At 46.2% G+C, this 12,515-nt stretch overlaps 1 protein-coding gene across 1 annotated transcript in view; it reads right to left on the bottom strand.

Annotated features, from left to right (window-relative positions):
• Window positions 1-4,441: 4,441 nt before the first annotated feature.
• Window positions 4,442-12,515, bottom strand: part of CARS2 (cysteinyl-tRNA synthetase 2, mitochondrial (putative)) — a 62,749-nt gene continuing 54,675 nt past the window's right edge. Inside the window, exons 14-15 of the mRNA XM_019529659.1 lie at window positions 9,395-9,646; window positions 4,442-4,627 (exon numbers count right to left, since the gene is read on the bottom strand). Of these exons, the coding sequence (XP_019385204.1) occupies window positions 4,553-4,627; window positions 9,395-9,646 (327 nt within the window). The 3' untranslated portion in view covers window positions 4,442-4,552. The remainder of the gene's footprint in view (window positions 4,628-9,394; window positions 9,647-12,515) is intronic.

The raw sequence follows: 12,515 nt of genomic DNA, 5'->3' as shown, positions 1-12,515 counted from the left end.
GGACTGTAATGTGGATAGAAAACTGGCTGGAGCATTGAGCTCAGAGTAGTAATCAATGGATCTATGTCTAGTTGGCAACTGGTGTCAAGTGGAGTGACTCAGGGGTCAGTCCTGGGGCTAGTTTTTTTCAGTGTCTTCATCAATGACCTGGAAGATGACAAAGAGTGCACCAAGTTTGCAGATGACAGCAAGCTGCGGGGACTAGTAGACACACTGGATGGTGGGGCTGGAATTCAGAGTGACCTAGATGAATTGGAGGATTGGGGCAAAAGAAATCTCATGAGGTTCAGCAAGGAGAAGTGCAAAATCCTGCACTTAGGATGGAACAATCCCATGCACCAGTACAGGCTGGGGGCTGACTGGCTGGGCAGCAGCTCTGTAGAAAAGCACCTGGGGGGTTACAATGGACAATAAGCTGAATATGAACCAGCAGTGTGCCCTTGTTGCCAAGATGGCTAATGACATACTGGGCTGTATGGGTATGGGTGTTGCCAGTAAGTCAAGGGAAGTGATTATTTCCCTCTATTTGGCACTGGTAGGGCCACATCTGCAGTGCTGTGTTCAGTTTTGGGCCCCGCAGTACAGAAAGGATGTGGACAAATTGAAGAGTCCAGTAGGGGGCAACAAAAATGGCAAGGGGGCTGGGGGACATGTCTTATGAGGAGACTGAGGAAACTGGGCTTATTTAGTTTAGAAAACAGAAGACTCAGAGGGGATTTAGTAGTAGCCTTCAACTACCTGAAAGGGGATTGAAAAAGGATGGAGCTAGACAGTTCTCAGTGTTAGCAGGTGACAGAACAAGGAGCAATGGTCTCAAGTTGTAGCAAGGGAAGTTTAGGTTAGATATTATGAAGAATTTTCTCAGTAGGAGGGTAGTAAAGTTGCAGAACAGGTTACCCAGAGAGGTGGTGGAAGCTCCAGCCTTAGAGGTTTTCAAGACCCAGCTGGACAAAGCTTTGGCTGGGTTCTAGTTGCGGATAGTCCTGCTTTGAGCAAGGGTTTGGATTAAGTGACCTGAAGTCCCTTCCAATCCTAACTTTCTCTGATTCGATAACAAAATACCAGCCCCAGTTTGTTGCCTATTGTTTACATTGGAACAGATTTCAACTATCCACCTGTTGACTGAATGCACTAATCTCTAAGTCAGTGGTACTTGACCTAGGGCCCAAGGAATTGCCAGCTGGTCCAAAAATTTGACAGCAGGGGGAGCAGTGACATTAATTGCCATAGCTCCCCTGCTGTCAGATTTCTAGACCTATGGGGAGCCCTGGGGCTAGATAATGTGGCCCTATGCATTGGCTCGCATCAACAGATGGTGTTGCTCTCTGTTCATAGCCAGCTTGCAGAGCTAGGCAAGCACAATTGTTCCATACTGGATCTGACATGTGGGTCAGGGCCAGCATGCCAAATAGCACCTGCAGACATTGACTCTGCACTGGCTCAGGCCTGTGGCCTCTTTTTGCAGGATCCAGCCCCACCCCCACTTATCCATCCCCCAAGGCCAGAAAGGGTGAGGACCAGTGGGCATAGCATCTTTAAGACCCATCCGTTTTGTAACTTCAGTTGGTGGCCAACTGCACAGTAACAATAACTGTCTATGTGCTCACTGACTCTGCTCTAGCACTTTCTGGAGTGATGGGAGAGACAAGTGTAAAAGAGCAGCTATTAGAAGCCTTGAAAATGAAAGCAGAAAATCAGTTTCAGCACTGACCTACCACAGCTGTGTGGTTAATGCACCTTAAGTACACGGCTGTCAGTGCAGAGGTATTTAGCAGCTGCAATATGGACTTGATTCTTTATTTTCAAGGCTTCTGAGAACAGCCCTGAAACTACTAGAAGCCTTGAAAATGGGAGGAATTGGGGGATGCTGACAGTTTGTACTTATGCAGCAGTTGCACTGAGTTTGGTTAAGCACATGGGGTGCCTGTACAGGTGCGGAGAGGCAGTTCCAACACACTTATAGTGCATTGGAGCAGACTCAATTAATCAAGTGTGCTGCTGCATGGTAATAAGCACGATCCAGCCAGCCTCTGCCTCTCATACATCAGCATCTCCATGCTTCAAAATGACAGCAGGGGTGCTTTAACTAAAGCTTGTTTGACTAGCTTTTGTTAAAGCACCCCTGGCACCTGTTTGAAGTGCAGGGTCACTGATACACAAGACTGTGCAAACACTTTCATTAGAGCAGCTCTTTGAGCTGCTCTAAAGTGCCTCACCACCATAGCATGTGTGATGTGTTGTTTTGGTCCCCGATTCAATTTGGCTGAGATTTGGCCCGATTCAGTGGCCTAATTTCCGAACCAAATCAGGAGAGATTCTATGTATTGGACATAAACACAGCTTTATATGTTTTTTCTACATACCTCAAAGGTATCAGGTGGCTCATGAACACTGAGATGGTAAGGCAGATAGAGCGTCCCACGGGAGCACGAGGGAGTCCCCAGCATGCTCGGTGGCAAACCCAGAAGTAGACCAGAAGTACTTCAAGTCCACTTCCAGGTCTGCCACAAAGGACCCCTCCCCCCAAGTGACTGGTGCTTCCTGGGTCTGGGGGGGGGACCCAGGGTCCCCCCGCAGCCAATCGTACTTCCGGTCCACCGTCAAGCACATGAGACCCCCCTGTGGGATACTCCATCCACCCCAGCATCTCGGCGTTCACAAGCTGCACCTGGTACCTCAAGGTACATAAAAAAAACATTTAATGCTGTGTCATAGGGCTTTTCCTGTAAACCCATAACCAATGAGGACAGACTGAGGGACCTGGACCTCTTTGGCCTCCACAAGAGAAGGCTGAGAGTTGATCTCATGGCTGCCTAGAAATTCATGGGGGGGGGGAACAGCAAGGAACTGGAGATGCTCTGTTCACCAGGGCACTTTGTGGGGTAATAAAGAGCAATGGTCACAAACTTACAGAGAGCAGATTTAGGCAAGATATCAGGAAAACTTCTTCATGGTAAGGGTGGCCAAAATTTGGAATGGGCTTCCAAAGGAGGTGGTGTTCTTCCCTACCTTGGTAGGCCTTTAAGAGAAGTCTGGATAGGTATCCGGCTGGGGTCACTCTTTTCTGCACAGGGCAGGGAGTTGGACTCAATGATCTGTTGAAGTCCCTTCTGACTAGTATCTATGAATCTATGGCCAAATCTTCAGATTAGGATTCAGCCGAATCAAAAATCGGGACACAAATCTAATCGCCATACCCTGAATCAGGCCAAATCTGAATTGAATACAACCCACTTTGCACACCCCTAGTAAGAACACCCATGAGCTTTTGTTTCAGTCTTGCAGCTGTGCATCTAAATGAAGTATGCCATAAGTTGGATCCCCCAGAGTGGGCAATTTTGTTCCATCCAACAGTGAAGCCCAGTGGGAGAGGTGAAAGATCACTCCTGCAGGTTCTGCAAGCACAAACCACCCCTTTGGCATTCTTAACCTGTTCCCCCCCAGCCCCACCTGCAGGGGAAGGTGAAGCCTATGTAGAGTCCTGTTGACTGAGATTCTGCATAAATCTAATATTCTAGTAGCAAGGTATAAAGCAATTTCTAACCTACATGAATTCTCGGTGTTTTTCAATCAAGCATTTTCTCTGAAATTCAACAGCTCTTGGTTTCTAAATTTCCTTGCTATTGGGATCATAGTTTTTATGCAGTCTTAGAAGGCAACACTTCCAAAAGCTGGCTGCTCTCAGTGCCAGCTGCAACTGAATTTGTTTTCAAATGCTTTTTCCCCTGAGTCTGGGTGTCAAATGCTGCTCATTCAAAAACAAAAGTGGTTTCCTTTTAACAGGAGCAAGTGTCACATATCTCTGCCATCAATCTGAAAAGCCATTTGAGACTAGGTGGCCTCCAAGGGAAAAGATATAGGATAATTTCAGCTCATTCAAGCAGGAGGGTAACAGCATATCTACAGCATGCAAGATGGTGTCTGGTTTTGACACACTAACCCTGCATCTACCTAAACCAGAAGTCAGCTTGCTGTACTAGGCAGCAGTTGTTGGCATGCATGCAGCACTCCAGTGGCATCATAACTATACTGCTTTTGTTTTGTGCATACCTCTGTATGGCATAGCATCTCTCAGCAAGAAGTTGGCTTGAGCTACACATGTGCCTTCCAGTCAAGTTTTATCAAAAACTATTGGTCTGGTTCTAATGGAGTGGCTGTGCAGTCAGCAGCAGCCATCCAAACTGTGTGGAGGTCACAAAACCTGTATCCATTTAACACATGCTGAAGATGGCTCAGACCAGATACCTGGGTTTAAGTTCTCATTTCCACAGTAATTGCTACATTACTTAGTAACATGGGTTGGTTTTGTTCAAATACTATCAGTTTAGCTCATTATGTCACTGCAGGAAAAAAATAAAATAAAACAATGCCATTTTAATAATGAGAATTGTAGCAAGACTGGTATTGCTTCAGGTTACCACAATATTAATTACAGCAACTCTTGTAGTTTGCAGTTCCTTTCTGAAGTTTTTATTTGGAAATAGTTAATATCTACATCCGTTCCTGAAGTGACCAATGTCATACAATCAGTCCAAGCATGTCCTGTGCTAAATCATCTCTCTCTTTCAGTTCTTTGCTGTTCTCTTCTTTGATCCACAGCTTCCCACGTAGAAGTAGCGCCCCTGTCCTGTAAGAATAAATAGGTTAAACACACCATTTTAATTGCACATGGTACTTTGCATTGGCCTACATTTTATTCTGATCCTTACAACATGTTACAAGCAGTCTAAAGACATGAAATTCAACCAAAATATTAGTTACAACATTTCAGAAAAGAGAGTTCTTTGAAGCTCAGTTGAAAAAAAAAAAACCTCTCAAAAGTAAGGTTATTGATGTTAAAGAAAAGGGTGACAAAATTTTATATAACTATTACTGTATTCTTCAAATTTATGACGACTTTGACTGTAAGAAAATAAGCCCTCAAATAAAGATACGCTTACAAGGATATACACTCTATGGTGGACTACAAGAGCTTTTTTCTTCGAGTGTTTAAAAAAACCAAAAACTTAAGACTTGGGCATATTTCAGAGTATTTCTTTTTAAAAAGTGACTTACATTTGAAAGAATGTGGTACTTGATTGATTATTCAGTCTTTTGAATTATGGGGAGGGGATTGGAGGAAAGGGGGCACTGATTTGCTCAGTTTATTCTGGTACTTAGTTGAAGCAATTATTGCTACTTCAGTTCTAAAGTTTTGTTAAACCCAGTTTCAAGCACAGGTGGATTGAATGCAGAAGGCTGCAATGCCTTTTTGCCAGTACATAAATGTTACACTTGATGGCCTTGGATTAACAGAAAGGTCATCAAGTTTTCATGTTTAAAATTATCTCCTTCCTGATCATTAAGAAAAAGAAATTGCACATAAATATTTTTCTTTTTAAAAACTTTAGAAGGATGCTGGCTTAGTAAGACAGTATTTTCTTATTGCTGAGGCATTACAAAAGTCCAGCGGAATTTCTTCCTCTTATAACGTAGCCGTTGTACTGCAGTTGGGGAAAATACACTCAAAGAATGGCAATTTCAACTAACGAGTTCTCAAATCTAGGGAGTCTGATTGCTGGTCATGAACCATTTAAGGAGAAGTGTAGACCGGAGTTTTATACCTGAGCAAGTGAAACTGCCACAGAATAGTAGAATACTGTTGACAGCAAAGAATATTTTATTCAAAACAAAAAGTAATCCACTGGGTTTGCAAAAGACGAAATATTATATTTAATATACAGTTCTAAAATATATCTAAGATTCGTTTGTTTAATGTTATGCAACTTAAACCTAATCATCTTAGACTGCACAGTAGGAGGGCGACTGGACGCCTGTATTGGAACTTACCATTTTTAAATTCTCACTTGTTACAGTGAAAGTGAAAACTGTTACAGCATACGAAAACAGACTTCTCTGAAAGCTTATTTAAAGTTAGGCTCAAAGAAAGGAAGTTCTGGGCACTCTAGAATTCATCACATGCACTACAGGGGAGCCAGAAGCCTCCAAATCTAAACAACAGTTGACTGGTCTAACAACAGATACCTGATTTACTCAAAGAACTTTGTCTACCCATGTCCTTAGACCCACACAGCTACAACCTACACCCCTGGTTATGAGTTCTCACACTCTTAGTTTTAAAGAGTGACAAAAAGGCCTCATTTCACTAACATTGCATGTATGTATATCTTGGCCAAAAAGCTCCAGACTGTCCCCCTCATGTAAGTCAGTAAGAGAACAGGTGCAAACAAGGTTCATGTGGTCACTTGTACCTTTTCTACAGATGAGCTTCTGCTGTTTCTGCAACAGTTGGACAAAAGCAACACAATCTTCATATAGAATAAACCACAGAATAAGGCACAGGAAAAAGTGGTTGAGCTTAAGAAGGTTAATAAGAAATTTAAATGGTCACATGGAGTTGTATGAAACACATGTAGGTCAACTTAACACAAAATATGCCAGGGTCAGTTTTGTGTTGGGTAGGTTCAAAGGTTCTGATAAGTAAATGATCTCAGGCTAACACCAAGGGCCAGATTTAATGCAAGCCCGTAGGTGCCTGCCCCCACCCCACCCTCAGTGGGATCTAAGATTTAGAATTTCTTCATGCAAGACATAAGGAGTAAGGTCCCTCAAAAAGGTAAGAACCCCCCCCATAGGAAACGTGCATTTGAAATCCTGCCCCTCCTTTTCAAGCTTATGTGCCTCCACCCACTTGAGGCTCACAGGCACCCACAACTCTTTTCCAGCAGAAGCAAGCTGGGCTTACGCTACAGAACACAGTCCTGGAGGAGCAGGTGGTTGCACCAGTGGCTAGAGCACTCGCTCAGGAAGTTGGCAATACAGATTTGATGCCCAAAACCCCATCCTCCCTTTTACAGAACAGAACCCTCCCTACTAGGCTATACATTAAGTGAACCTCCACCTCGACAAGTACTAGCTTCCCAACTACTAAAACTGGTTCCCTGTGCAGACAGGGATGCAAAGTGTCTTGCATGAGGCCAGTCAGAAAGAAAGGGCACAGAAGGTAGCAACTGTGCAGCCCATAAGCAGGATTTGGATCACAGCATTTTTTTTTCAGGACATTTTTTGTGGATTCTGTAGCCGTTCGTCAAGATTGCCCACTAGATTGGGATCTGGAGGGGAGCTAGGCAGAGGAGAGCCTGCCTAGTTTGTTCTTCCAAAAGATCCCAGGTGATCAAAACTGCTACCACGGAAGCCACTGTCAGCATGCCTGGAGCCAGATTTCAGCACCTCCAGGGGTATGGCAGCCACCATCCGAGCATTTTGAAGATCTCACATTTTGAAAGTCTGTATTTTGAAACAAGGTGGGACATGCAGGGTGGGAATGGACAATCGCCTGACTTCTCGTTTGTGCTGCCGTAAAAATGTTTATGGCAGCACAAATGCTGAGCAAATAGATGTTGATACCCTTTGTGTGCCACAGGAAAAAAAACGGGCGTAACAAAAAGTGGTAATAGACACTGCTGCTTTACTGCAGTGGACATCTATTACCTTTGTGGCAGAAGAGTACAACAGCTTGTATACCTGCCTGCTTTCCCCGCTTACAGGAAGGATCCCCAGGAAATCTTGGGTGCTGCTCCACAAGCAGGGAAGTCATGGTGACCTGCCCAGCCAGACCCATTCCTCTGCAATTGTAGAGGAGTAGGTCTGGCTGAGCAGGGAAGTGCTTTTCCCCTCTCAGTCAGACTCATCTCCCTGGCAATTCCTGGGGAATGGTCTGGCTGAGCAGGAAAAGTGGGGAGATCCCATTATCCCTTATCCAGTGCCATCAAGGGCAGCAGAACGGGCAATATGTTTTTTACCCAATGAATTAAATCAGCTTTGCCATGATGTATCCTGGTACAGCTGATCAGCTTCATTCAGCAACATCTGTTTCTAGCCACAGGGGATTATGCTGAATGTCAAAACTGTAAATGCCTGAATTGTGAAACAGTGGGATGGATCCTGGCTGAGGCCAGATTTTGTAATAGGGCAAAAAATAGCCATAAAGCTAAATTCACATCCTGCAAACAGAAGGAGATACCAAAATAGAGTAAAAAGAGAGCGAGTGAGCAGTTTCTCTTACTGTTATCATCATATTTTGAGTACAGTTTTGCATTGCACTCTGCATGTTATACAAATCTAAATAATTCTACTTACTACCTGTTTAGGATGCTTAAATTAGGAATCTAAATCCTGGGCACAATTGCCTCTCTTTTTAAAGACAACTCTGAAAAAATAAAAACAGCAGATAAGATTCTAGCTTTCTGGAAGGTAGTCCTTTCATAAGCATCACACAACAGTGTGCACGGCTTTGAGACCATAATGGTGGACACACAAATCACTTTTACACTGAACCAGGATCTAATTATTTACAAACAAACATCTCAGTATATTGTTTCAGAACTAGTGAATGGGAAACAAGTGTTTTTGTCACTTAAGAGCTGTAAGTTGCCATTCCAAGTTATCACTGATTTGTATCCTCCTGCTTATAAAAGTGATGCAAGATAAAAGTATGAGCCTTGGGTCACAAGGTAGGAAGACAACAAAGAAAAGAGTGCTTTAGAGGGGAAAAGAGGTGCTCAGTAGGAAGCAACTGGCAATTCCCAGTACTGGGAGTGATATATAAAATAACAGAGGCTGAAGCAAAAAGGTGAAAAGGGCAGTAAAGCAAGAGGAATTGCGAGTAATAGCATTAGCTAAAGTGAGCTCACGTAGGGGTCTTCAAAGCACAGGGAGACAGTAAGCCAATGAAGAGATTTTTCACAAGGAGGGGGAAGCCATGGCTTCACTAATGGAAAAGGAAAATTAACAGTGGCATCAGGGATAGGCTGGAGGCAGAGACGGCTGGAAAGGAAAGAGGGCAGTTAGAAAAATCAAGTGATTAAGGATTAGACGCAGCTAGGCTAGCGTGGAAGGAATAGAGCTATTAAAGAAGCGAGAGGACTTTTCATAGAGCTTTGCACAGACTTAACTGCTGAAAAAATTCTCTTTTCTTTCCAAACCTGGAGTTAATGAAGAGCACTAAAGGTCAGTGCAGAACCAGGTCCCCTCTGCCTTTCAATTCCACTCCAATATACTGAAACAAATACCACTTCTAAGATCCAGTTTAATCCAAGGAAAGACTACTTGGGGGATTTCAGACCAGGACAAGAAATGTGATTTGGCCATCGAAAATCCTCTCTAATTGCAAGAGCAGCAATAGGTTGAATGGAAACGTGTGGGGGAGGAGGGAACAGAAGGCTAGCCTTCCCATCTCCCAACAGCTTAATTTCTACCTGTGACTATCCCAGTAGTGCAAAGTGCAGGGCACAGGGCTGAAAGCTGCTGACAAAGGACATGTAAGAGGGGGAAACAAATGTTGGCTTAACAGAACCACTGAAAGGTCCTGCAAAGACAATATTGTGTCCCATACCTTTATGTTGATTCCAAATGCAGCAAGGTCCCGACGCAGGTTGTCACAAGCCTGCAGAAGGGGCTCCCTCTCCAGTAATAACAGCCGTCTCTTTTCTTTCTCTTCCAGTTTGGCTTCCTGGGATTGCACGGTACTTTCTACCTCTGTTGCTTCAGGCACCGCACGAGCATAATTGCGTACCTTGATACGGAAATTTACTAGCTCATCAATCACACCAGAGAGCATGACTGGACTTCTTTCTTCTGAAATAACCTATAAATCAAATGCAGCATTATTAAAGGGCTTTGGAAAGGAGATAAACAATATTTATTCACCAGCACAAATCCCAACCCAAAGCCCTGGCTACACTCACAGTTGTGCCACTTGAGCTATTCTGATACAATTATAGCAATGCACCCTCTACTCCTCCACAGATGTGACACTTGTGAGTACAGCAGCACAGGTTGGTTATTCCTCTGCATGAAGGGGAATAAACTACCCTGATGCAAGGCATCTTTGAACTGACATAGCTTAAATCCAAGAAGGCTCCAAATTTAAGACAACCCCCCCTACAAATTAACTATTAACAATCCTTCACTAAACTATTCTGGGAGCAAAGGAGCTAAATAGATTAGGCCCACATTGCAAGCTACCAGAGGTGAGGTTTCTGCAGTTCAATCTTGCCTTACCTCACAGATACAAAAAAAAAGACCGAACAAGGCAAATCTCTTTCTGCCACACCACTTCTAACAGGTGGGAAACCTGCCAAGATCAGCAACACCAGCAGCTGAGCCTGCTTTAAATCCCTCTCTATATGCCTTAAGTTGGCTGAAATGCCTACATGACTTTAACATCCAACAACAGCCAGGAAAATGACAAATTGAGTCAGCCACTGTGCAACATGCACAATTCTGCTGTTTGTCTGACCTCCTCCTGTTCCTCCCCCCTCCCCCCAACTCATCGTTCACGTACCTGTTGTGTCTAGTTCATCTGCCGGCACGTGAGTTAGCACGGAGTTTGCACAGGAGGGCACTGCTTACGAGCCCCCTAAGGTAGGCAGACTCAGGCCCAGCCCACCTACCATAGGCACTTGCCGCACCTCAAGGGTCCCTGACCCCCTCTGGCACCTCGGAGGCCTCCACCCGGACAGAGCCCGTGGTTCCAGGCTCCTCGCAGACGGGGCCCCTGGCTCTTGGCTGCGGGGGTTGCCTGTCCCCTTTTCAGGCTCTGGGGCCTGGGAGCATGGCCCTTGCGGGGTCTGCTCCCTACTGGGGTCTCTGGTGCACCACCTGGAGGAGCTCCAGGCCACAGTCCAGAGACTGCGCGTCATCAGGGACTGCGAGCAGGAGATAGACTCCTACTGCCAGGCCCTTCTCCCCCAGGACTTGGAGGGTAGACCATGGCATCCCTCCAGGAAAAGGGAGGATTCTGGGACCTCCCATTCTGTCCAGTCAGGGGCACGGACCAAGGTGGTCAAGGGCCCCAAGGCCTGCTGCACCAAGGTCCCATGCCCCGCTAGAGCTGAGTAACAGGTATGAACCTCTTGCAACCCCAGCAGAGCCTGCTGAGTTGCCAGCTCCCACAGACAACACAGGCTCAACTGCAGCTACTGCCGCCGCTCTCCCCAAGACAAAACAAAGCGTTTGTTGTGGGAGACTCCATCCTGAGGGGGACTGAGGGGGCAATCTGCCACCCCAACCCCTTAGCCCAGGGGTCCGCATCCGAGACATTGCGGAGAAGATCCCTAAGCTCCTCTGGCCCACAGCCCACTATCCTGTGCTCCTTATTCATGTGGGCACCAATAACACTGCTCGGAGCGCTCCCAGCCGGGTCATGAGGCGCTACAGGGATGTGGGAGCCGGGCTAAAGGATCTGGGGGCACAGGTGGTGTTCTCGTCAATCCTCCCAGTCTCGGGGTATGGGCTGAGGAGGGAGAGGAGGATCCAGGTAGTTAACCAAAGACTGCGGTGCTGGAGTCACAGTCTGCTCTTTGGTGAGAGAGGCAGCGAGCTGCTGGGAAGGGATGGCCTCCACCTCTCTCCCCTGGGGAGGAGGCTCTTCTCAGCCAGACTGGCTGACCTGCTCCACCAGCCTTTAAACTCAGCCTGCTGGGGAACTACCACCACTACTGGCCTGCTGAGCAGCCCTTACAAAGCCAGCAGGCAAAAGGCACTTAAGGGAGCCCACCTTGGCCCCAGCCCTGGTACAATCTGTGGGCAAGGCAAGAGCCCCCAAAGGGACACTTGCCTGCCTGTACACAAATGCCAGGAGCTTGGGGAATAAGCAGGAGGAACTCATCCTCCTACTTAATGCAAATAATTACAACATCATAGGGATAAAAGAGACCTGGTGGGACTCCATCCATGACTAGACCATGGGTATAGACAGCTACACCTTGTACAGGAGAGATTGAGTACATAAAAGGGGCAGAGGTGTAGCTCTCCATGTTAAGGAAAGCTATGCATCCCTGCAAGCTGATGTTGGTGACCAGGATAGATGACTGGAGATGCTCTGGGTTAAAATACGTGGGGAACATGGCACAGGGGACACAACGGTGGGGGTCTACTACAGACCTCCCACCCAAAGCCAAGAGCTTGACCAAGAGTTCACCCGGGAACTGGCTGAGGCCGCATGCTCCAGGACCATGGATGTCATGGGTGACTTCAATTACTCGGACATCTCGCGGGAGGATCACTCAGTAAAATCCGAGCCGTCACAAAGCTTCCTGTCGTGCGTGGATGACCTCTACCTGACTCAAGAATTTTACAGGCCAACAAGAGGTAAAGCGCTGCTCAACCTGGTACTGGCTACTGGGGAGGACCTAATCAGTGACCTAGTGATTGATGGGAAGCTGGGTGACAGCAGCCACAAGCTGATCACCTTCACCATCCGCCGTAAAGCTGGCAAGTCAGTCAGCAACACTGAAGTCCTTGACTTCAGGAAAGCTGACTTTGACAAGCTCAAGAGGCTTGTTGGTAAGGCCCTAAGGGACCACGACCCCAGAGGGAGGGGAGTTCAGGAAGAGTGGTTGCTCCTCAAGGGAGCGATCCTCAGTGCACAAGCTAATACTATTCTCTCTCAGAGGAAAGGCAGCAAGAAGGCACAGCAGCCCCCTTGGCTCTCCAGGGATCTAGCAGACTGC

This window comes from Crocodylus porosus, unplaced genomic scaffold, assembly GCF_001723895.1.
Source record: "Crocodylus porosus isolate Cpor-Errol unplaced genomic scaffold, CroPor_comp1, whole genome shotgun sequence".
NCBI classification, from domain to species: Eukaryota; Metazoa; Chordata; order Crocodylia; family Crocodylidae; genus Crocodylus; species Crocodylus porosus.
This window is presented reverse-complemented; position numbering and strand designations above follow the sequence as displayed.